The 23,481-nt window shown below is 43.9% G+C and overlaps 1 protein-coding gene across 1 annotated transcript in view; it reads left to right on the top strand.

Annotated features, from left to right (window-relative positions):
* The window catches only part of HLF (HLF transcription factor, PAR bZIP family member), a 35,677-nt gene that overhangs the window by 5,292 nt on the left and 6,904 nt on the right, over positions 1–23,481 (top strand). The window contains exon 3 of the mRNA XM_066565966.1: positions 23,045–23,265. Coding sequence (XP_066422063.1) covers positions 23,045–23,265 — 221 coding nt within the window. The remainder of the gene's footprint in view (positions 1–23,044; positions 23,266–23,481) is intronic.

Raw genomic sequence — 23,481 nt, 5'->3', positions numbered from 1 at the left:
CACAGGGATGCTGCTGGCACAGTGATAACCAGGTGTTGTTTCTGCCTTGCTCCAAAGGAGAACAGGGCTGTTGGGGGCTCTGAGAGAGCTCCCTCTTTGTGTTCTCTGATGATGGTTTTCTGGCTGCATGGCTGGGTGCCTTAGATTATTTGCCAAAGATTATTTAAGGAAAGAAAAAAAAAATAAAAACAAGCTTTGTAATCCACTGCAGAAATATACCTATGTGCAATATCTGCAAGTCTTCACTCAAAAAAGTAAAATTAGAGGCACATTAAACAAAAAGCTGAGAATTGTTTCCATATGAAGTGCACTTAGACCTCCCACCCCTCAAAGATTTTCATGAAACGCTGTGGTGTATTTGCTCAGTCCAGATATTCTGTCTAGAGCACAATATCCATTGCCTCTGGCTTCCTGCGCAGGCACGGAGCTGCAGTGACTGAGAGCAGGCACCACTGGGTGGGTTTCAGTGATCTTGCTGGGAGAGGCTGTTCTTGCTCCACGCAGCTCACTGCGGGGCGAGGTGCTGCCGGGGCACCCCGAAGGGTGTGTGTGCAGCACTCCCTGGATTGCAGCCTTCCTTCCCCTGCCTTTCTTAACGTGATCTCCTCCTCCAGCACAGCTTGGCAGAGCGAAGGGCAGCATTCCCAGCTGCCAGCCTGTGCGTGGAATCCTCTCCTAAGCTTTAATCATTGTTTACAAGCCGTCCCCGGGCGCTGCAGGAACCCCTTCTCTCCCAGAGGCCAAGGGCTCTCGGCGGGAATTTCCTGACCTTTGGCCTCCCACGTGAGGATGGGAATGAGCAGCTCCACCGTGGGCAGGCTGGTGCAGGAGCTGCTCTTCACATTGAGCCTCACGTGAGGCTGGGGCTGCCTGCAGGACCATGTGCTCCAGGCACGTGTCCCTGCCCTGTGCAGCCCAGCTCGGCTCAGCTCCGCTCCTGCCGCCGCCAGCGCGGGCCCAAACTGCAGCGAGATGGGAAAGCTGCGCCCTGCACCGCTGCTGCCGCTGCCAAGGGAGTGCAATCCGCGGGCAAGCCTCGCTAAACTGCTCTCTGGATCAAAGGAGGATGCAAAATATATTCAGGCAAATATTAAAAATAGCCTGTCACATGATAAGGGGGGGAAAAAAGTGCTGAACGCACAGGCTTGTTAATGCTGGAAGCAAGAACACTGTGTCTCCTTGAAGAGAGCTAATTTTAATATTCACAGTTAAATGTTGATTATTGGTTAAATAATTGCTTGACTGCGTGAAAGAACTTGAAGTTAGTTCGGAGTTCAAACAGTAAACAGCATGAAACAATCTTGGGTGTTAGGCTGTACAGGGAGAGGCCTTGTGCAAGGAAGGGCTATCCAGACTTAGGAAGAAAGCACAGGGAACACCTAGGATTGGGGGTTTTTTTGGTCCCCTTAAAGATATTTCAAGGATGTCTTGAGTGTCAAGCTTGTATTAGAAAAGTACAATGTATTTTTCAGAACTTTGCTTCTCATCTCAAAGTGCATTGCAGAGTGATTGGTTCTCAGTGCAGTGATTCGATTTTTTTAAGGAGCGAGTACACCCTGAAGTCTTTCATAAAACAATATATTATAGTCAAGAGAGAAGACCTCATCAGAAGATGTATACAAAGACACCACTATTATCTGATTAGATGAAGCTACTAGGAAACACATTAAATTGTTCAAGCTCTACATATTTTTATGACAGCAAATTGGCAATTGTGGAAGCTGCAGTGGCCAGATTCTGCCAATTAATCTCAGCAATAAGTACTTTGCTCCTCATGTGGTCTCCCTGATTTCTCTGTTGCTCAGCAGGTAGGCAGCTTGTTGACTGCTCTCTGTCACCTCCCAGGTGGAGCAGCAAAATGTCACCATTCACTCTCTTGTCATTCATCTTTCTGGAATTTTTTTAAGGGGGTAACAGCTCTCAGTGGCCAGTGGAGTTTTCACAGGATGAAAGGATTTAGTCACCATCAGTAAAAAGGACTGTATGCATTATGAAATCATTTGGTTGCCTGGCAGTACACTATGGAGGTGTTTAGTATTTATATCACACAAAACTTGAGCATAGGTTTCTTTTTTTTTCCTTTTGTTTAGTCTTTCTTTCATAACAAATAAAATATATTTTCAATATTTTGTCTGAATTTCACAGAAGACTGATGATCAGAAAAGAATATTTCAGCTAAGTTATTTTCAAGAAAAACTGTGGGTTGATCTTAAGTAGATAATGAAAGCTCTGTAAAAAACCATTTGCTTAAACCTCAAATCTATTCCACTTAATGGACTAAGTTATACATAATCATTTGGTATAGAAAATGAGTGTCAAATGCACAACTGTGTCAAAATGAATTTATGGCAAATGGTTTTTTGCAGCTTGTGTAATCTTTTTTTAAAAATGAACAAATGGTGACAAAGAAGCTCTATGTTTATCACAAAGCTGAATTTGGTCCTGAGAACTTGAGAGTTGCAGTGCGGAGAGCTAACACAGGTGTGTAAGGCAGCATGTGTTGCAACATTTCTTTTCTTTTTTTTTCTTTTATTCTGGTGCTCTTCATAGCACTTCAGCTTTGCATGACTGAGTTGCTATCCATCAAGTTTTAAACAAATGCAAAATATTGTTCAGCCTCTCACATTTCTAACACACTTGAAGCTGTGGCACAGTTCTGCTTCCCTGTCCCATTCTCTCAATTAAGTTTTGCCAGGGCTAAATTTGGGCCAGATTTTTGTTGTGCACCCTCCAAAACCATTGCTTAGCTCCTCTGATGTGGCAAGCTCTTGCTTTAGGGTTCTCTGCTCAACATGGAGAGAAACAGCTCTAGCTCTTCATCCCACTGGCATTATTCTCTTGTTCATTTTACTTGCAATTTAATGAAAACAGGCACTGAGCATCTTGGAGCTCTTTGTTTTGGTGTATGGCTGTTGTAGGAGGAAATAAAAAAAAAATCAAATTGCATTAGGGTTCTAGAAAACTCAGCTCCTTGTTAACTGGAACACAAATGTAGATTACTACTCAAAACAGGAACCCACAGCTGGGTTCATTAGTATGTGTTTCCTACAAGCAAAAGCTACAGTGAACTGGTGCAATAACTCACCTGTAACCAAATGTCATCCTTAAATATGTAGTTATAAAGCAGAAAGGCAAAAATACAGAGTTTGGCAAAGATTTGTTGAAGATGGAGAAAGAATGGTTTAAAAAAAGCATTCTTTTCCAATTAGCCTTAGGGAGCTCAGCTTGCTGTAAATTCTTTGTTCTGGAACATGGCTATGGACAATAGGTCAAAGATTAAGTAATTCATTACAGAACTGGTTGGTTCTCCTGAATTTAATAAACAAATGAATGAACAGGGTTCTCTGTCTACAGCTAGATCAATTAATTTGTATGGCAATGATTGGATCTTAAGTTTTATTTTAAGCACTTGCAATAAAACCTTCCTGCTTACTTAATGTCTATGTGACTACTGGTGTCTTTGAGGTGAGCTGGTGATGCTGCACTCATGGCACAGGTGAAAGCACTCCAACAGAAATTAAATGTGGAGAGGAAGGAAACTGTAAATTGCATGTGGAAAAAATGGAGGAACAGTAATGTGAAACTTCAAAACACAAAATACTGCAGAAATGTGTTTAATGGAGCAATCAATATTTTTAGGACAGCAAGATTATTGAAATAACAGCACCAAACCTTCTTGTAGAAGACCAAGGCTGCAGAACATAAAGCACAGGCTCATGGCTTGTGCTGAAGCAGAGATGGCTTAAAACAATTCAGTCATTTTTACCAACTCACCATTGCAACATTTGGAAATTTGTCTTATTCCACCAATAAATCTGTTTAAAAAATCCAGCTGTGTTTTTGCCGTAGTAATGCTCATTAAGTAGTAGGAAACCAAGCACTCAAACCCAAATCCTCCTCCTCATTGCAACAGAGAGGGTTAAACTGAATTTGACGGGCCCTGCAGCAATCAGCCCTCAACTGCTGCCTCTCTTTGTGCTGCATAGTGGAAATATGGATTTTGGTGACGTCTGCAGTCCCTGCAGCTGTGGCCCTTTGGTGGGGCACTGGCCCTTCTAGGCACATAACTCCTGCAGCATTTGCTTGCTGTGAGAGATGAGCATTGGGGTATTTTTTTGTTACCATTTTTCTATGAAAACAAACCAAAACTGGTCATGCTGGGAGTGTATGGCCTCTTGCCTGTTCCTGCTTGCTGATTTTTTATTATATTGTCAGATTTTAACCAAATGTATTAAGAAAGTTGGGATTTTGAAGAATTGATTACAGTCCTAAAATTTTATGAAAATAAATGAGTGGATGTATGATGGCATATAGGATGGGAATGTGTTGCTGAGTATGAAGAGTAATGCAAATGTGCATTTTCGACATCAGAAAAGGTAAATAGGACCTTTAAAATGCCTGATCTGTGTGAAATGCTTTTAGAAAAGCTGACACCCTTTTAGACACCATGAAATGTCAATTCACTTTGAGAAAAGAATCTGCAAGAAACCAAATTTAATTGGTTTAGTGTGTGTTGGAGGGAGGGGAGTCAAACTTTTTCTGCCATTCTTCTTCCTTGGAACTCCTCAGCTTCTCAGGTTTTGTGATCAGATGAGACTCTATTATTTCATTTATAAAGAAAATTTAGAAAACGAGCTGTAAGGTTTGTAAGCAAGATCTTGAAAATTCTGATCCCATGCAATGAAATGGTCTTGATCCTCTCCAAAGCCAAGCACAGTTATTTTACTGAAAAAATTTCTCAGCTCTATGCATCCTTGCTGTATCCTTTTCCTCTTGTGCAGCAGAGTCACCCCAGCTCTGCTGCCTCGTTTGAAACTCCCTTGCAGTGATCCAAGTTCAGATTTGATGGCTCTTATCACAATTATTACAGTGTCACATGCGGGTGGGCGTCCAAGTGACCTTGTGCGCGCATCCCGCCGCTCATCCCGCACTGCACACGGAGCTGTGGCACAGGCAGCTGGCTCTGATCTGGGAAATTTTCCACCCTGCCACCGGGGTCTGGGCTGCAGCGAGGTCAGGAGTCAGAGAGGAACAGAGGAGAGTGAGAGTGGGCTAAAAATGTTGAGGGATCAAAGAGGAAAAGTAGGTCGTGGCAGGGTATGTGCACTGGGAGGAGGGCTGGGGGAGCACAAGTGAGGAGGAAGATTTGTTTTGCTATTGGCTTTTCAAAGTTGTGCAATTTAAGAATTGGATTAACCTGATATGACTTTGTTTTTCTGCCAGATTAGATATGTTGAGTTTCTTGGTATTGTGAATTGTACAGTACATTTTGTGCTGTAAAATATGGGTGTGTCAGGATGGAGCTGTAGTGACACAAGCTGCTCTCGGTGTAATGCAGCACTGCTGGCTGGACTTCCCTGCTCTTTCTGCCCCAATACATCCTTGGCAGGGCATTTACAAACCTGAGAGAACCTCTCTGTGTCCCTGCATTCTGTTTCCAGCACAGCATGAAGACATTTTAGTACCATTTCTGGTAAGGTAACATTTACCTGAGTTCTAAGAATCTGTTTGGTCTGGCTGTGGCACATGCAATATTAAATGTCTCTAAAAAAGAAAAAAACTGTTTAAAAATACACTAAAGGGTTTCTTCCTGCTTCCTCAGGATTAAGTTGGAGAAAGTTTATTGGGAAATGCTGCAAATTTTTTGTCTGCCTTTTTTTTTGAAGAGTGAAAAAGCAGATACAGATCTGAAATAACTGCAGGTGATGAGCTCACTGTTGTTTGAAGTATATCACAGCAGCACATCAATGTCAAAGTAAAATTTTCACACTAGTATATGTTTGCTCAATGGTTTTGGTTTTTTGTTTTTGTTTAATTTTTGGTGCTGCATTCATCCTGAGGTAATTTGATCTGGTGTATCTTTTTTTATACACTGGGCTTGCCCTGTGAGACGGCCCAATTCTCTCTGCTTATTGCTGGGTGAGGGTGGAGTACTAAAAAAGGGTGGACAGAATCACAACCCTGTCCAACTGGGTGATCACTGCTCTGATTAATAAAGAATGTGAAGACTTTGGGAAGTGAAACTACACATACAGCATGCCTTGGGGCACTATTGTTTAATTCCTACTCTGGTTTTCCAGACTTTTCCTGGAACTTGAGCCACCCAAGCAGGTCAGTCATGAGGGACTGACCATAGCATGGCCTTTGTCACCAGTAGGGGCCTGCCCTCTGTATCAAGAGCTGTACACTGAAAACTGAGGAGTTATGTCTCTACCCATAGTGAAGATTGATTCTCTGGGAAGAGAAGAGCGTAAATAACAGATCAGGTTAATATATCACATATCTAGATTGTGTCATGCTCCTCAGCCATGTGTTGTTAATGTGTGTTACTCTACTAACTCACAAAGGCAAAAAAGCCACAGGGCTTGCTCATCAGGTGAAGGTGTTTCTGGAGTGGTGGAACATTCTTTGAATTGTTTCTGGAGTGATAGAGCATTTTTTGAGAGCAACACCGACTGAGTAAAAGGGAGCAGGAAGCTGACCTTGTGAACACCTGCGTCACTCAACTCTCTACTTAGGGAAGAGTGCAGCATATTTAAAGTTAACCTGCATATCTGCCTTCTGAGGAGGTTAAACCACAAGCCTTCAGTAAACACATGTGGGACAGCTGTGGTTTGGGTATCTGCTTGAAACACCTTGCCTGTGGGTGCCTTGGCACTTAAAAAATCAGGGCATGGATTGTCCAGGCTGCAAGGCCTGATGTTGATCCATCCATAATCACGTGGCTGCTCTCAGAAAGGCTGATTTTTCAGTTGGACCATGCTCATCACCAGGTTTAAGAAGCACTTTTCCAGAGTCTCTTATCTGCTCAATTTTCTCAGTGCGATACGGTTGATGTCATTGTTGAAAACTGTGGTAGTCTCTGTCTGGAAGCAGATCTGAACACGTGAAAAGGAGTCATTAGCCAAGGAGAAGGAAAGAGCTGGAAGTGTAATTGTCAACTCGTGTGCGTCTCTGATTTCACCAGGTGCTGCACGTGTCTGGTTTATCAATTTATTTCTGTTAGAAAGTAAACAAATCTCACTTTTCTTACGTACTCTGGTGGCTGCTTCAGCCAAGTTGCTCTTATCTGCAGCAGGGATGTACTTCTGAGGTCTTGTATCTGGGGGCTTTTCTTTCTGCATCCACATGTAATCTGCTCTCAGGGGTCACGTGCAGCTCTGACACTGGCCAGGGATGCTGTTTTTCTCTCCCTAACTCCTTTATTTAAAAACATTATTATCACTAGTATCAAAATACAGTACCTGATCATGGAGGCAGCTGTTATCCCATATGTTTTTCAGGTTGAATCCTTTGGCCAGGTTGTGTCTCACTTCATGGCTGTTTCTCTGTGTTCAGGAGTGGCTGATCAAGGGGTGTCTGCACAGTCTGAGCTCTGGGGGATGTGCACCATCCGACCATCCTGGGCCACATCCTGGCCTGAGCACCTTTGAGTCTCCTCAGTGTGAACCTCAAAGCCACCCAGCATTTTGCATTTTTGAAACACTGATGCGTAGCTCTCAGTCCTGTCCCAACAATGAATTTCCAGTGCCTTTTCCAAACCGGGTTCTATCATCCTTGCAGGAGCTGGTGGTGTGTAACTCCAGTGGAGATCCAGCTGAACCGGGTGCTCAGCCCTGGGAGCCCAGTTAGCACCTCATTAAAATCCACCACTGGCAGCCCAAACCTTTAAGCAAACTCAAGTAATTTTTTCTGCTGCCCTTCAGTTTGCAGCCCGTGGCTGGTTGTTTTCCACTTTCTCACGTTTCCCCAAGCTGCTGGTGTGTACAGTCTGAAGATCACATTTAACCAACACAAGGAAATCAGCTTGGCCCGACGGGCTTCTCCATCACGTGGCTGCAAATGTGTTCACTCTGTTCTGCCAGATTATGGCTGGCTGAGCAAAATACAGTGAAGCTCTGGGCTGCTGGCCAAGCTTTTATTTCAGTTTGGAGCTTACAGCCACATATTTGCTCTTTGGCAGGACATCCACTGGGGTATATTTGGATAGTAATCTAGCATTGTTTTGCTGCTTTTTTCTTCTTTCTTTTATTTTCTTTTTTTTTTTTTTTTTTTAATGCACACAGATAGTATAATCCCAACACTTTGCCCAGTCTGTATGAGATTTGTCAGTGTGCACTGTTATGTGTGCACTCAGAACTTGTAGCTGTGACCTTTGATAAATATAAGTCAAAGCAATTAACTTTCTTTTATTGAAAAATGCTGGATGTCCTACTCTTTTCCCCCTCTGTGCTGATAACAGAGCTGTGTTGTTACTCTTTCCAAGATCAAAAGCTTCACTGGGGTTTGATTGAAGTCCAATTATGGAAGGAAGTAACTGTGCTGGAGCCCTGAAAATAGCAGTAATTGTTAAAATAATAAAGTGTGTCCTTGTGTGTCTTTATAATATTTAAAACTTCTTTTGGGGTGGAAGGGGGTGGCTTTCCTCTAGCTTTAAAATGAAAATATTCGCAAATGTCCTGGGAAAATAGGAGTGTGCTGTTAGAAGAATTTCTTTTCTCTGGATTTCTTCCTTCGGTTCTCCCTCCCAAGCTGCCTTCCTCAGAAGCTGTTTGCATGCAGCCTGACTCATGTAGGAAAATAAAGCTGGATTTGATTTTTAACTGTATGGGAAGCTTTGAGTTTGGTGGGGGGATAAAGGCCCTATGATGCAAGCTCCTTTATTTCTCTGTGAAACAAAAATGGGCTTTTCAAAATGCAGTGTGTTTTGGAAAGTTGGCTCTGGGTTTGAAACCCCAACATCTCCAAGGGCACCCTTGTATGAAAAAGCAGTACAAAAAGACATAATGCTTGGGAAAGGGATAAAAACATGAGGGCAAGGGGCAGTGTTTGAAGGGCAATTCCTGTCATCTTCCAAAGGGACACCTCTCCTCCAGTGTTTGTGGAGGGGTTTGGTTGGTTTGGTTTAGATGGGTGGTATTGAGCCTTCTTGAATTGTGGGGTTTTGGTTACTTTATCAGAAACTTTGAGCTGTGTCTGAACAGATCAACACTGGCAAAGCTGAAATACTTTTCACCAAATCTGTATGTTGTTGTTTAGAATATAAATATATTTTTGCTTCCTCTTAGTCTCTTCTGCATCCTCAGAGAGGAGAGAACCTGGGATGGGAGAAAGCCCAGTGATGAGGCTCTCATCTGGAGTCAACTGGCAGAGCCTCAGCAAGGGAGAGCTTTGAGTCTTGATCTTAAAACCCAGCATGTCTAAATGCTTATTTGCCAGTTGTAGTGTTGAGTTAATTGAAACACTGATGTGAATAAATAGAAATGAAGATGATAATATAGACAGTGATTGCCATAGGGGCTGCTTTGGTGATTGTACAGCTGGGACTGGTTTGAAATTACAGCAAGATTTTACCAGGGTTTGGTTCTGTTTGTTTTTAGTTTTCTTAACTCACGTGCTTGCACACACATCTGATACAGGTAGGACAAGATAATCCTTATGTGAAAATCAATCCTTGCATGCTTTTATTTCAGCCAGCTGGACTCAAAAATCACTAAGTACTTAAATAAAATCTTTGCATCATAGATAAATGGTATCAAATAATAAGCCCAGAGGATTGTACAGAGCAGGACTAGAATTTTCTTGGCCCCTTAAATTCTTAGGACAGAACCTGTTAATTTAGTAATTTGAATTTACTGCTGCACTCTCTCCACTGCAGTAAAAATTATTTAATCCCCTCTTTTTGCTTTTAAACTCATCTATTTATTCTGACTGTAAGACAGCTTGATGTATATAACATCTATAAAATACTCTGCCTTTTCAACTCCCTGCTCTTACTGGGTTTGGATGGATCTTTGGAATACAAACTGCTTCATTGCCTTCTGGAAATTTTTATTTATCAGAAGCCTTAGCAAGGGGTGCCCTGTTGGTGTTTATCCAGTTGGCAGCTTGAGCCCCTCTCAGAAACAGCCCTGGCTGATCTGGAGGAGCTGCTGAAACTCATCAAGCAGGTTCCTGCTCACCAATTATCCAGTTAAGCAGAAAGAGGAAAGGTGTTTCTCTTGTTTGTGGTATTTTTCTTCACTAAGTTTAACCTGTTCTTCCCCAGACCTGAGTAGTTGTGGGTGTGTAACGTGGCAATAGCAGCAGGGAGAGTCCAGGGGAGAGGGGCAGAGGGGTTCTCTTACAGACTAAAAACACACCAGGATTGCATCCCTCAGCTGGGACAGACAGGCAGCTTCCAGCATAAATCTACAGCATTCTGATTCTTAGCTGTGTCCTACCCAGCCTCCCTCAATCAGCGTTTTGTCCACATTTTAACATACTCTTAGGAAAATACAAGAAACTCCCCTCTCCAACCAAACCCCTCCTTATTTCAAAGCCAGTAATGAATGTTACATTGCTGCCAGAGCAAATTTGTTGATTCCCAAACACTCCTACTGTGTCTTGGTTGGAAGGCTTAAACTGCTTGCATAATAAGTGCTGGGGATAATATAAAAAAGCTCTTTCTAGTAGAGTTCTGGTTTTCAGTACATATTATAAGAATAAATAAATGCTCAGATGATAGCAGACAGCTGGGCTGTCCACATCTGACTGTCTTCTGCATTGATTTTTAAGACAGACCATGTGCATGGCTGCTTGCTGGCTATCAATACCAGATGTGTCTACTTGGAATTCAGAGGGATTGTCAAGTGACAGTGCAGTTGTGAAACAAATAATTTTGCTCTTGATTACTGAAAATAGTAAATGAGTGCCTAGGATAAAGTGAAGAGATATTCTCAATTCCAGTAGAGAACAAGAGGTTGAAATGGCTTTCATGACTGCCATTAACAAACAGTGACTTGGTGAATATTTTTCATTTTTTTTCCTTCCTACCTGCTGCCCAAGGAATTGGCTCCATGAGCAGCACAACCTCCGTGGGTCCTCTGATGTGTAATGAGGCTCCTGCAGCCAGGGAGGGAAGAGCTTCTTTCATTGACATTGTTTTCACAAAGATTGTTGGTAGCACTTGGGGATGGATGCCTTGCTGCCAAATTTGCTGGAAATTGGCCAACAGTTTCCCAAGCTTTTGGGAGGGGGCTGGACAGACGTGCACAGCAGGACTGCAGCAAACTCATTTCTCTGAAATCAGCTCAAGAACAGTTGTCAAGTACCAGGGGCACTGAAATGAAGTTTGCAAAGCAATTGAAGGAACTGAAGGCTGTTTGATATCTTCATTCTGTACGTGGCCATTAACCAGGTGCACTAGATACAGTCCTTGCCCACAGGTAGGATCCACACTGGCAGATTTCTGTCTGCCCAGGACCTGTCTGGAGCACTGGAGTGTAATTTGGTGGCTGCACTGATTGTTTTGGAGGTGGCTGGAAATGCTCAGGAGGAAGCAGATCTAAATACTCCTTGTCTTAGGCTGTGGCAGAGATTGATCTGGATGTCTGAGCTGTACTGGCTGAGAGGTCTGTGAAATAACCTTTGACTATAGGTAGGGCTTTTCTTTTGTTTCCCGAGTATCCCAAGAGTGTAACTGAATATTTACTACTGTTCCACATTGCTTTTTATATTTTTAAAAATAAGATCTGTGACTGCACACATTGGAATGCATGTTAATAACAAAAATGGAAAAGACGCTTTGCTTGTGCATTGAACCTCAAAAGACATTTTCCAGGCAGGAAAATGGAGGCCAAAGAGGTAGAGCCAAATTCTGGGGTTTTTGAGCAAGGCAAAGCTGGGTGACCACCTCGTCCCAGCAGCTTGCACAAACCCTCTGAACCAGGTAAGGGTGGGTTGGGACTTTTGCTTCAGGAGGTGCTTTTTCCAGGTCAAGCAGGTGAGGGCTGGGGTTGTGTTGTGGGTGGGCAGCAGCATCTGAGCTGGGTGTGAGTTCTGTGGAATGCAGGTGCATAAATAGCCTGGGCATGAGGAAGCAAAATGTTTTCACCTGTGAATAGATGAGTTACTTCTGCTGAGGTGCACAGGAGCACAGGGTTAGCTTCTGTAGAGAGAACATTAAAGGTGGCATGAAACATCTTCATTGTGAGATCTTCTTTTAATTTATTTCTGAAAATCTGAAGCACCATAAATCTGCCAATGCCATTTTCTTTATTCCTTATGCATTTGTAAAAGGAGAACAAATAAAAATGTTCCATAACCTTTGCTACATTAAATAAACCAAAAAACCACATTTATATGACACAGCTCTATTTTGTATAATTTTTTCATATCCAAAATATATAGGGCTTTAGAATAGCTGAAGAAAAGCTGCATATCTGAGTTTAAGATAAAATAAGATGATCCTTGTGACAGAGACAGCAGAAATGATGTGATACGACAGTTGCTGTAGCAACACCACCTACTTCATGAAAATCAGAGTTAACAGGAGTGTAAAAGGTAAAGCCCACATAATTTTCCAAGCCTATGAATTGCTGCTGCCCTCAGCCTGCAGTGCTTTCCAGCTGTCCAGTGCTTCTCCTTCCATGTTGACACAGAATAATCACCTTTTCCACATGGCCAACTCCTGCAGACCCCATCCTGTGTTGAACAGGGGCACACTGTGGGAATTCTGCAGGTGACCTGGAAATAGGAGGGAAAGACCATGAAGGATTTTGTCCTCCCCCCAAATCCTCCCAAAAGCCCCAGATAACAGAATACTGTAAGGCCTGTGCTGTCTCTGCAGAGAATGGGACAACCCCCAGTGTAAAAAGGAAGCCAAGCAGTCAATTTTCTTCTGTGCACCTCAGCTTGTAAAGCACTGGTGTGTTTAATGTGAATTTTTAAGTGTTTTAGACATAGAAAGTCTCAGGAATAAGGACACTTCCCTTTCCCAAATAAGCTTAAAATAGTGGTTCTCCATACCTCTGTGTTTCTAACATGCCAACTCCCATGTTTTAAAGCTCCTGTATGCAGAGAGTTGATCAATGATTTGCCAGTGCATACTGGCCTTAAGGTTACATTAAAATGTATTATTTTAATATATTGAAATTTTAAAAATATATTCACTTAACATATTAATGGGGTTTTTTTTGTCATTAATTGGCAGTGGAGAGGTATGCTGTGTGTGATAGCAGGAGTAAAATCTGTATTACTTGTGGACTGGGGGAAGAGTGTTTAGAAAAAATGGCAATCTCATATGGATCCCTTTTGCTGACATGCCTCCTGAAGGCATCAGAGTAAATGCACTGCACAATAAATGAAGGGAGCTTTGATTTTTGTGTCTTGGGGCATTTTAATTTAATTTTTGACATCGATCACCATCTTCATAGGTTCAACATGCCTGTTGCATTGAGAACATGCATAGTAGTGTGTTCAGAGGCTTAGTTCAGGGCTGTGGGCAGTTTGCAGAGGAGGTCTGCAAACAAGAAGGAATGTAAGTATTAGAATTCCAGGATTTCTTCAAGAGATAATTCCATCACCAGCCTTTTTCACTGCCTCTGGGAAGGTTTTGGTGCATGTTGCTCTGACTGGTCCATGTGAGAGCTGTTATGGGGCACAGAAGTCTCTGCAGGCATTAGTTTGGGATTGGAGGCTCCTCAGCAAAGCATTTCTTGCCATTTTCTGGTGCTCAGTGACTCCCTCACATTTAGAAGTGAATTTATCAGTGCCTGGTGTTCAGTGCTGTAATATCTTTTAATTAGGCTTGCTTTTTGAAGTTACCTGATTTTCCTGTGTCTGAAGTGCACCAAAACCTGTTTTATGCAGCTGCAGTAAAGTAGTTGCAGACACAGGGGTAGTGTCAGTATTCAACAGCCTGTTTTCCTGGAATTTTCCCTAAGTGGCTACATGTTGCCTTCCTTCCTCTGCTCCCCTTTTTCAGGCTACCCAGGCCTGATGCATCTGTATGGTTTATAAATGGAGATAAATGCATCAATAGAGAAAAATCTACAACCACACAGACATTATGTGTGCTCCTTGGCAATAAAGCTAGTTTATAAAAGCAAGTTAGACCTCTGCAGTTACTGGGCTGTAACAACCCAAGTATAATTTTTTGGGTTTTGCTGTTTGTTTGGTATTTTTTTCTCCCAAAACATATTAGGGGATCCTAATTTAAGGCAGAGAGAAAATAAAATGTACTCTGCCTTCCCTAGATTATGGGAACAGTGTGTTCCCATTCTGGCAGCTCCAATTCTTAAAACGTGATTATTTTATACAAATCACCCTCAATAAATTGTCACATAAAAAGTGTGCTTTGTTTTAGCGAAATGTAAAATGTAAAAAAAGTAAGAGGTGACTGCAACACATAGTTCAGATTTGTGTGCACAGAGCAGATCAAAAGAGAAGAGGAGATTTTCAAGTTCTGTAACTCTGCCCAGTGACCTCTTTTCCTTCAGGGATGTATTCCAGTGCTGCTGATAGCATCTGTTGTCTGTCTCTCGGGCTCCCCATTAGCTGCTGATTGGGAGGCAGAGGAAATGTACCTGTTTCACGTGGCTTTTCCATGCCAGCTGAAATCTCCCTTGGCTGTGTTTTGATAACACACCCAGGCAAGCAGGGCTTGGATACCAGAACTGGGTAATAGGTCCATGAGTCATGGGTGGCATGTGCTGTCAGAACTACAGGAGGGCTCTTTGCAAGACCTGTTTACTGAGAGCGTGCTGTCCTAGATAGACAAATAAACAGAACAATGGGAGAGGGACTGACTTGGTCTGGAGCGTCTAAAAGCACATTGGCAGTGGCACAGACACATCCTGGGGACAAGTGTTGTCTTTGTTTTGAGCAGAATTCCTCATGAGGGCACATTTGTGGATGGTGAGGTTGTGGCAAGGTGAGGGTCTCCCAGGGAACAAGGGACAAGGCAAGAGCAAACAGCCTCAAGCTGCACCAGGGGAGGTTCTTGCTGGATTCCAGAAGAATTTCTCCTTTGAAAGGGTGGTTTAGCATTGGAAGGGGCTGCCCAGGGACGCTTGGAGTCCAAGACCCTGGAAGTGTCCAAGGAAGGCCTGGACATGGCACTCAGTGCTCTGCACTGCTGACAAGGTGGGGATTTGGCACAGGTTTGACTCGATGATCTTGGAGATCTTTTCCAACCTCTGTGATTCTGTGACTCTGTGCTATATGAGGCTGTTACCTAAACCAGGGGCTCTGTCTAAATCTACTGGTTTATTAAAGTTGGGTACATAATTGTCCAAGGAAAGGAAAATGGATGTTTTTGTCTCCTTCAGAGGAGGTTGACAATTCTGCTGCTTCTCTGGAATCTTCCCTTTAAGAAAAGAATTACTGTAGTTCTTGAGGAATCTTGCTGTATGTGAATTACCAGGTAACAAAAATATGCCAAAGGATGTCAAGAAGCTCCAAGATACCAGAGAACATAAGCATCTTGAGCTGAGACATGCTTCTAAGCCCAGTGTAAATTAAAATTAAATACCGGTGTGAACATTCTTCCCTGCAGCTCTTCTTCAGGCCCTGTCCCCACTGAATTCCATCTTGGCTGATCTTTGTAAGGAAGGCTGCATCCTACAGAAAAATCAGAAAGGCATTTAGGAGCACTGTGGATTTCACACTTTCAAGATTTTATCAATTCATGATTTCAAGAATTTTAAAATCCCTGTTCGGTGTCCTTGGAGCAGAATCAAACCCTCTGTTCCTCCACGTAGCCATTCTGCAAGGGAATTGTTCAGAGCAGGAGCAACTCCTGTCAGGCATCTTGCAGGGGTAGATTGGAAGGGAATAAAAATTGGATTTCCTGGTTGTTTTCAGAGATGGGGCCTCGTTGAGCTCATCAGTGCTGCCTTCACGCCGGCTAAATCCAAGGAGGCTTTCAGAGTATGGGTCTTACAGAAGAGATGAGTCTGAACTCCAGGAGATGTTAGTGGAATATTTTACCTGCTGGTGCCTTCTATTTGTTTGTTTATTGTTTTGAAGGGCAGAACATTGCTGGGCCAGCAGGCAAAGTGTATTGCAGGCACTCCATGGTAACCACAGGCAGGGCTTGCCAGTGAGTCCCTCGAAGATCTGCAAGCACACAACTGAAGGCCACGTGTGCAGCCTTGGATAGCAAACTCTGTCCCTTGGAAATGCAGGCTTTAATTATATTATATCCTCTTCTTCCCCCTTTTCCCATTTTGCCTGCAGAGCTCAGAGCAGCTCTGGGCTGAATCTGGGCCATTTCAGGAAGGAAGTGGTTGTCTGTAGGATCTTGGATCTTGACCTCATTTACTGCAGATGTGAGAGGATGCAGGGAACAGCAAGAGAAGAAGGGAAAATCTGGCAGGAAGGACCAAAGGATTTTGTCTGGAGAGACTGGACTTTGCTGAAGTTTCAGCAGAATTATGAGCAATTAATTTGATTTTGTGGATGTGTCACACCATGTGTTTGCTTCCCTTTCTGTGAGGAGCCCAGTGTGACACTTTGGGTGGCTCTCACCTGTGCCCCACAGCTGCAGAAGCCCATGAGAGTCCTATTTGAAATGCAGCCAATGCCTACAATATTTGCTAACCTGAGAGAATGATGATTTGAGTTAAAATATCTGTACTGCTTCATCTGCAAGGGTAAGTATTGCCCCTTCTTTCATGGGAGTCTTGTGGGGAAGAAGCTGTTTCTGAAGTACACAGATGCAGTGGTTGTCAGTGCTGGAGGGAACTCCTGAAATTGTTTCTCTACAGGAGGTTGGAATAATTTATGGCAAATATTATATGGATTTATTTGGGTAAATCAAAATGGGTGAAACAAGTGTCTCCTTAAGGAGGAGAGAATCCAGGTAAAGGTAGTATGTGAAACTTGGAAGATTGTTGCAGCCATGACTGTACTTTTGACACAGCTCTTGCACTTAATTTTAAAAACAAATTGAAAGGAAAACCTAGACTTTCTCATGTCCCACTCTTACAACAGGCACATTGGAAATGAGTAGAAATGGATCTGACAGCACCCCACAGTGTCCTGCTGGTGGGACTGAGTAGAGGATGACAACTGACCCTTGCTGTAAGGAGCTGAAGGAAGACAGGGAGGTTTGCCAGTGTTTCGTTTGTTGAAGAGAATCTGTGGCACTTGGGAATCTGGGGCTGTGTTTGTACCATCAGCACAGGCTCATCCTGCCCTGTTCCCTTCAACAGTGCTCTTCTACTGAGTGCATTCATCACAGTCTTTGCTGGAACAACCTTCCCCTTCCAGGCTCTCTCCCTCTCATCTTTGGCTGCCAGTCTGCCATCCTCACCTTCCTCACCTCCTTACCCCCTTCTCAGCTTTGAGTCCTAATCACTCAATGAAATCCTCCCCTTCTCCTCCAGCCTGAGCATGCCCACAGCTGGAACGTGTTGCCCAGAGAAGTGGTTGCATCACAGCTCTGGAGGTTTTTAAAAAACACGGAGATGTGGCACTGAAGTCATAGTTTCGTGGTGGAGTTGGCAGTGCTGGGTTTATGGTTGGACTTGATGATCTTGGAGAGCTTTTCCAATCTAAACTGTTCTGTGGCTCTCTGAAGTAACACTGACCCAGGAGCTGCCCTCTCTCTTCCAGTCCACAGGCCACTAGCACACTGCAGTGAGAAGTCTGCCAGAAATTTTTAACAGGTTCAAAACAAAGTATTTTTCGTGGAACCTTCTTCGGGAAACTGCAGAACCATTTTGGCAGAAGCAGTTGGTGCACAAGAAATCCAAACAGAATGGTTGAAATCTGGCAAAGGCTGAAGGAACTGAAGACAGCATCCTCTAATGGGAAGCGTTAGACAGTCTTAATAAAACTACCAGTCCTGCCTGGGATAATACTGTAGAGGCCTGGAGCTGGAGGCACACAATGCTGAGAGGGGAGATGACAATTCTTTCATAATTAAATGCACAAGGTTTGTAAACAATGCTGATATCTTCAAAAAGTACACATTTTAAAAACCCTTTTGTGTACCAGTCCTATAGTGTGTGTTAAAAGCAGCGAATTATGTTGTGGTTGCACTGGGTTGAGATCCTTCTTTCTGCAGGAAGTGTTTGCAGTCACCCCATGTTCAGCAGAATCGAGTTTGTGTAAGATAAGGAATAGGGGAATGTCCATACCAGCTTGGAGCCCTGGTCAAAATACACAGATTTCCTGTTGCTTGGAAAGAAAATAAAGCTCCTATAATTGCTTGCATAAACACACCCAGAGGTGAAGTGTTTTCTTCATCCCAAGGCAGAGAGTGGTTTGGTTTGTCCTTCCAGTTGAGGGCAGGAGGATTCCAGTGTGTGGCTTTAGTCCTATCCACCTAAATGATTTGGTTTCTGGAAAACAACTACAATCCTAATAGCAGGGAAATTACATAAAGATAGGATAGATAAAAGGTTGCTTATAATATTGTAGGTGAGGAATGATTGCATGACATGCTGCTGCCCTTAGATAAATCCTGACCTCCAAAATACCCCTTTTACTTTGCTTCCTGTGGGGATTTTTGCCTGTCTTGATTCCTGCACTCTTGCTGTGGGTTCTGCAGTGAGAGAACTTCAGGACGCTGAAGGAGTTAATGCAGAGTTGGATGACAGATTAGTCCAGGACAGGCTGTGATTTGGAGTAAGGGAGCTATCCCAAATAGCTGGCCAGCTGCCAAGGAGATAGATGGCTTGGAAAACATACAGGGACAGCTCTGGAGTAGCTCTGGGTGAGGATTATCTGGCAGTTTAACCACTGTGCTGCAGAGCCTGACTGACACACACAAAGTGCCTTCCGTTTATATAAAGAAAAATGATTAGCAAACACATGTTTTATCTCTGGGCTGCTAATAAATTGAGTAGGAAACTCCTCTTTTATTTCCCTCCAATGTGTGTAAAAAATAGGGAAAAATATTTTGATTAGAACATTTTCACTCCCTTTTCTTCATCTCGGTGCTGTTCTCCAGCCAGCTGTTGAGCTGATGAGGAGTGTAGAAGGGCTGTGAGAAGGGAGATTTTCTGAAAATCAGACACATTTCTATGGGAGTTGAATGATTCAGAATTGTGTTCCACATTATTTACCAGGGATCTCTCGCAGTACAGATAAGAAGTCTGCCAAGCAGTAGTGCAGCTGAAGAGGTTATTTCTGTCTTCACTCTCCTGGGCACAGCTGGTAGGTGGGATGTTTCAAAAAGGGGAAATTAAGAGTCAGGATGTGGTGATTGAACTCCCTATGATACCAGATCAGCATTTGAGGTTTTGTACGTGTACAAAAATGCTGCTATACTTTTGAATGGGGAATTTTAATTATTGCAGGGAATTTAAAGCTTCTATTTTTTTTTACCAGCAGTTTGGTCACCTCGATGACACAAGCGAATGGCCTCAGTCCACTTCTCTCTGAAAAAGCAATCAGACTGAAAATATTGCCATTACATTGGACTTCTCACTGGCAGTCTCTGCTGGGAGGAGGAGGACGTTGATTGAAAGGATTAGAACAGCAAACTTTCTTTTAAGTCCTTTTTTATGGAAAATTTTCCACTATGCTAATATCTGCCAGAGAAACACCAAAAGCGTTAGCAAGGGCAAGATGTTAGGGCAGCAGAATTGCTGGGGTTGTTAAAACCTGCTGGTCCTTTTGCCAGGAGACACCTGGAGCTGTGTCTGTCCTGGCATACCCCTTCTTGACTGAGTGGAGTTCTATAAGTGGGAAAGGCTCCAGACAAAAGGCCAGTGTTGACACAGTTGTGGTCTCTCCAGGCCATGGTTGAGACACATCACTAGGGCGGTATGAGGGGAAGTTTCCATTAACAATTGTTCCCGGCTTGCTTCCACCACCACCACCACCGTGGAGCTCTGCAGCTGGATTTCCAAAAGAGCTTAATGCTCAAGAGTTCTCATCTCAGCAACTTAAATAGAGGGCTAAGTTCTTTCCAAAACACTTGGCAGTCATCATCTGCCATTGAGAACAAAGCTTAAGCACATTAAACAGTCCAGCCACTTCACTGTTGTGAAAATTTGGCCGCTGTTGTGAGCACAGAGTGTTTAAATAATGCAGAGCCTGGCAGAGGCATCTGGCTCCCGTGCTGGGCACTGAGGGGCCTTACCTTGCAGAGTGGGTTTCCTCCTTGGCCGATTCCTTGTGCATCAGAGCCTCCGAGCAGCCCTTTTGTGGCTGTTGTGACAGCTGGGAAACTTGCTGATGCAAGGATTAGTCGGCTGCTGGGCACATGACATTCAGATTGCTGTGCTTATTTGACCTACCTCTGATTGCGAGGAATTCAGTGCATAAAAATAACACCCCGAACAAATTTGGCAGGAGGATGCAGAGCGAAAGTGCCGAGCACACCCGGGGAGAGGAGCCCGGGGAGCGATGTAAGGCGAGGCCGCGCTCCGCACTCCTGCAGCGACAGCAGAGCCAAGGCCAGCACAGCCCACGCTGTCCCCTTGGATTATGACAAGTTCCAGCACCGCAGAGATGTCATGGCCACTGGCCAGCAAACTAACGAAGACAGGTTCCTGGCTTGCAGTATTGGCAAAACTTGATAGAATAAATAAAAAGGTCCCGGGTGCCAGGAGTTGCCCAACGTAAAATGCTGGACAAAGCATTTCTGGTTTTTCTGCCTGGGGCTTGAGATACTCTTGTTAAGTCTGTTCTTGATGGAATTGCTGATCGTTTGCAGGAGCATGACAGAACAGAGACTGGCAGAGGTGTGTGTGCCATGTGGGTGTAGAATATCTCACAGGGCAGCACTCTTGGGTCTCCTCATGACGGTGTTCAGACACATGGTTTGTTCAGGCTTTGGTGAACAGCATTCCCCTTGAACGAGCTTCTCACTGGCACTGGAACATCTTGTGTTTGCTGAAGGGCCAGGTCTGTAGTTGTGAGAGTTTCCTAAAGCAGGGGAGAGGAAACCTGTGTGTGGAGGGTGCAAGGCAGGACCTTGACTGCCGTGTCTTCTCCCAGACTGCTGTGGAGGTGCATCGCTCTTTGTTTTGCTCTTGTGTTGCTAAGATGCATTGCCTCAATTTCCCATGTCTAAAAGGAGCATTTTTGCCCTGTTTTTAGGGTGATACTGTAAAATTTCTTGAGGCCAGTGACTACAGAGCTCATGTAATTGTGTAATATGGCGCATTGTGGATAAATGATAATATGCAAACTGATCCTGTATATCAAGAACTTCAGCAATATTTAAATACAGGCTCTCACGTGGGACAATTAGAAAGCTGGGCCAGATTTCACAATCCATTTTACTTTTAGAAACACCCTGCAGGCTCACCAGAAATATTATAAAAGTGCTCAGAGCTCGTGTCTTACTTCATTTTTATCAGTATTACAGAAAGTGCACCATTTGTAGGTGCATTCATCTATGTATTTGTCTGCAGTAAGGAATACCTGGCTGCTGCGGAAGAGGCACTCACCCAAGGAGCTTTTCCTGTGTTTCGTCCTTCAAAGCCACTGGCAATTTGTAAATTGGCTCCTTCAAAGGAGCCCCTGGCAGCCCATCCATCCATCAGCGATGGATCGGCCCCCACGTCCGGGTGCGCGTCCCTTGACGGGAGGTGACACCGGGCGGGGAGGTGACTCAAGCCCGCGCTCCTCCGTCTCCAGGAGGGATGAAGCTTGTGGGAAGCCGCTCGGGGCCCCAGCCGTGCGGGCCGAGCCTCCCCGCGGCTGTCCCGGTTATCCCGGAGCGCTGCGCCGGGAACGCGCCCGGCACCCGCGGCACCGCGGGCGGGCCGGGGAAAGGCCGCCGCCGCTTCCCGGCTGTACTAACGGGGTGCCAGCCGGAAACGCCGCGTTCCTAGCCCCGAGAGCGGGGAGCAGCCCTGGCACCGCCAGTTCCCGGCTGCACTAACGAGGGACAGCGCAGCGCCACGTTCCCAGCAGCGCGTCCCCAGCCGAGCCGGGGCGGCAGCGCTCCGCAGTGGCACCATGCGTGCAGCAGCATCCTTTCCTCGCACTCCCTCTCCTGTAGCCGCATCTATATTTTGATAACTTTGATCCTCCTTTTCTCCTCTCCCCGGCCCTCACCAGCCTTTCCTGGAAGCTGATTTTATCAGCTCTAAAATAGGAGTTACAAAAGCTCTCCCTTAGCAAGCCCTGCGCAGTGCAATTCCCCCGGTGCATTTTCCGTGCAGTTCCCATATTATTAAAATAAAAACTACATTGTTAATGTTGGCCTTGGAATTAGAAATGGCATGTAATGTTTACTGTTTTACACCCTAAATGTTGCAGACATGGGCACAAGTAAGGAAATATTACACAGCCACAGGATGTTTTTGTAGTTATCATGAAAGCCATCATATTGCTAAAGTGAATTAGCAAATAGCTAAAATGATAAAAGAATATCTGCTTCAATCAGAAGGCCTCCCTCTGAAGTCTGTGAGGCTTCTACTTCTGAGGCATGTGAAAACTTCTGAAAATTCTGCCCCCAGGGATAGTCCATGTTTAGGCAGCTGACTTCAGGATCCTATTTTTGGAGCCTTTGGTTGAGATTTTAAATTGGATTTTTAGTGGGAATGGTGCCCACATTGGTGTTGTAGGATCTTGAAGGCTTTATCTAAAATCAAAAAGAGTAAAATGGGAGGTATAGTGCTCATTTTCTGGGGATACGCTCCTTTGTATTAAATTTTATATACCATAAAAGAGAAATGCAGCATCGATGAGTGTCTTTTTAATTTTTGCAGAGCATCTTTAAGGAATCATTGTAGCCTTTCATGTCACTGGTTTCCTTCACTGTCTTTTAGAATATCCCTGATCGGATTTCATAAAGAATAAATAGCAGTCTCCTTGGAGTGCTTCAGCACAGCTGAAAGTACATTTTCATAAGATGCTATTCATGGCATGTACAGTACATTGTTTGATTGTAAAATAAACATACCCTCAGAGGTATAACTGTGAGGGGTTATAGCATGCTGATAGATCTGGAGTAAATGACAGTACTTCTGATCTGTTCCAGAGGATGGGATCCAAATGAAGTGGTACAGGTTGGAGCAATATATCTTCTGCCTGCAGTCCAGTGTTGGATTCAGCGATGTTACGTTGGAATCCAAGATTAGCAACCAGAGTTAGGAACAGATTCTGAATATAAAGGCCATGAACATGTCTGGGTCAGAATATGCACCTTGCAGAATGGACAATCTAATATTTAGTAAGCATATATGCCAAATCTGAAGGGAAAGCTGAAAGAATTATTGCTTGTAAAATCTATAGAGATCTTCTAAAAACCTTTGCTACAATTAACATATTTTTCTAACCCAGCTGTATTTGTCCTGTATTTCTGTAGGTCAGATCTTGCCAGCAAACCGGAACACACCAAGCCCCATTGATCCTGAGACTATCCAAGTTCCTGTGGGCTACGAACCTGACCCTGCAGATCTCGCTCTGTCCAGCATTCCTGGCCAGGAGATGTTCGATCCTCGCAAGCGCAAGTTCTCCGAAGAGGAGCTGAAACCCCAGCCCATGATTAAGAAAGCTCGCAAAGTCTTCATCCCAGATGACCTGAAGGTAATTTGGAACTGGTGACGAGGTGATTCCTACAGGGTCTCTGACAGTTGCTCACTGAGGTACAGATTTGGAGCATGAATCTGTTTTGTCATGTAAGGTAAATCTTTCCATGTAAATCTGACTTTGCTGTAGAATAAAACTGTTCAGGGTTCTGGATGAGACTGAAGGGAGGATGTCCCTTATTAGTTATGCAACAGTTGAAATTCATGAGCTCAG

The sequence above is a fragment of the Molothrus aeneus genome, chromosome 26 (assembly GCF_037042795.1).
Source record: "Molothrus aeneus isolate 106 chromosome 26, BPBGC_Maene_1.0, whole genome shotgun sequence".
In the NCBI taxonomy this organism is placed as follows: Eukaryota; Metazoa; Chordata; class Aves; order Passeriformes; family Icteridae; genus Molothrus; species Molothrus aeneus.
Note: the sequence above shows the minus strand (reverse complement) of the source record. Positions and strands in the feature narration are given on the sequence as shown.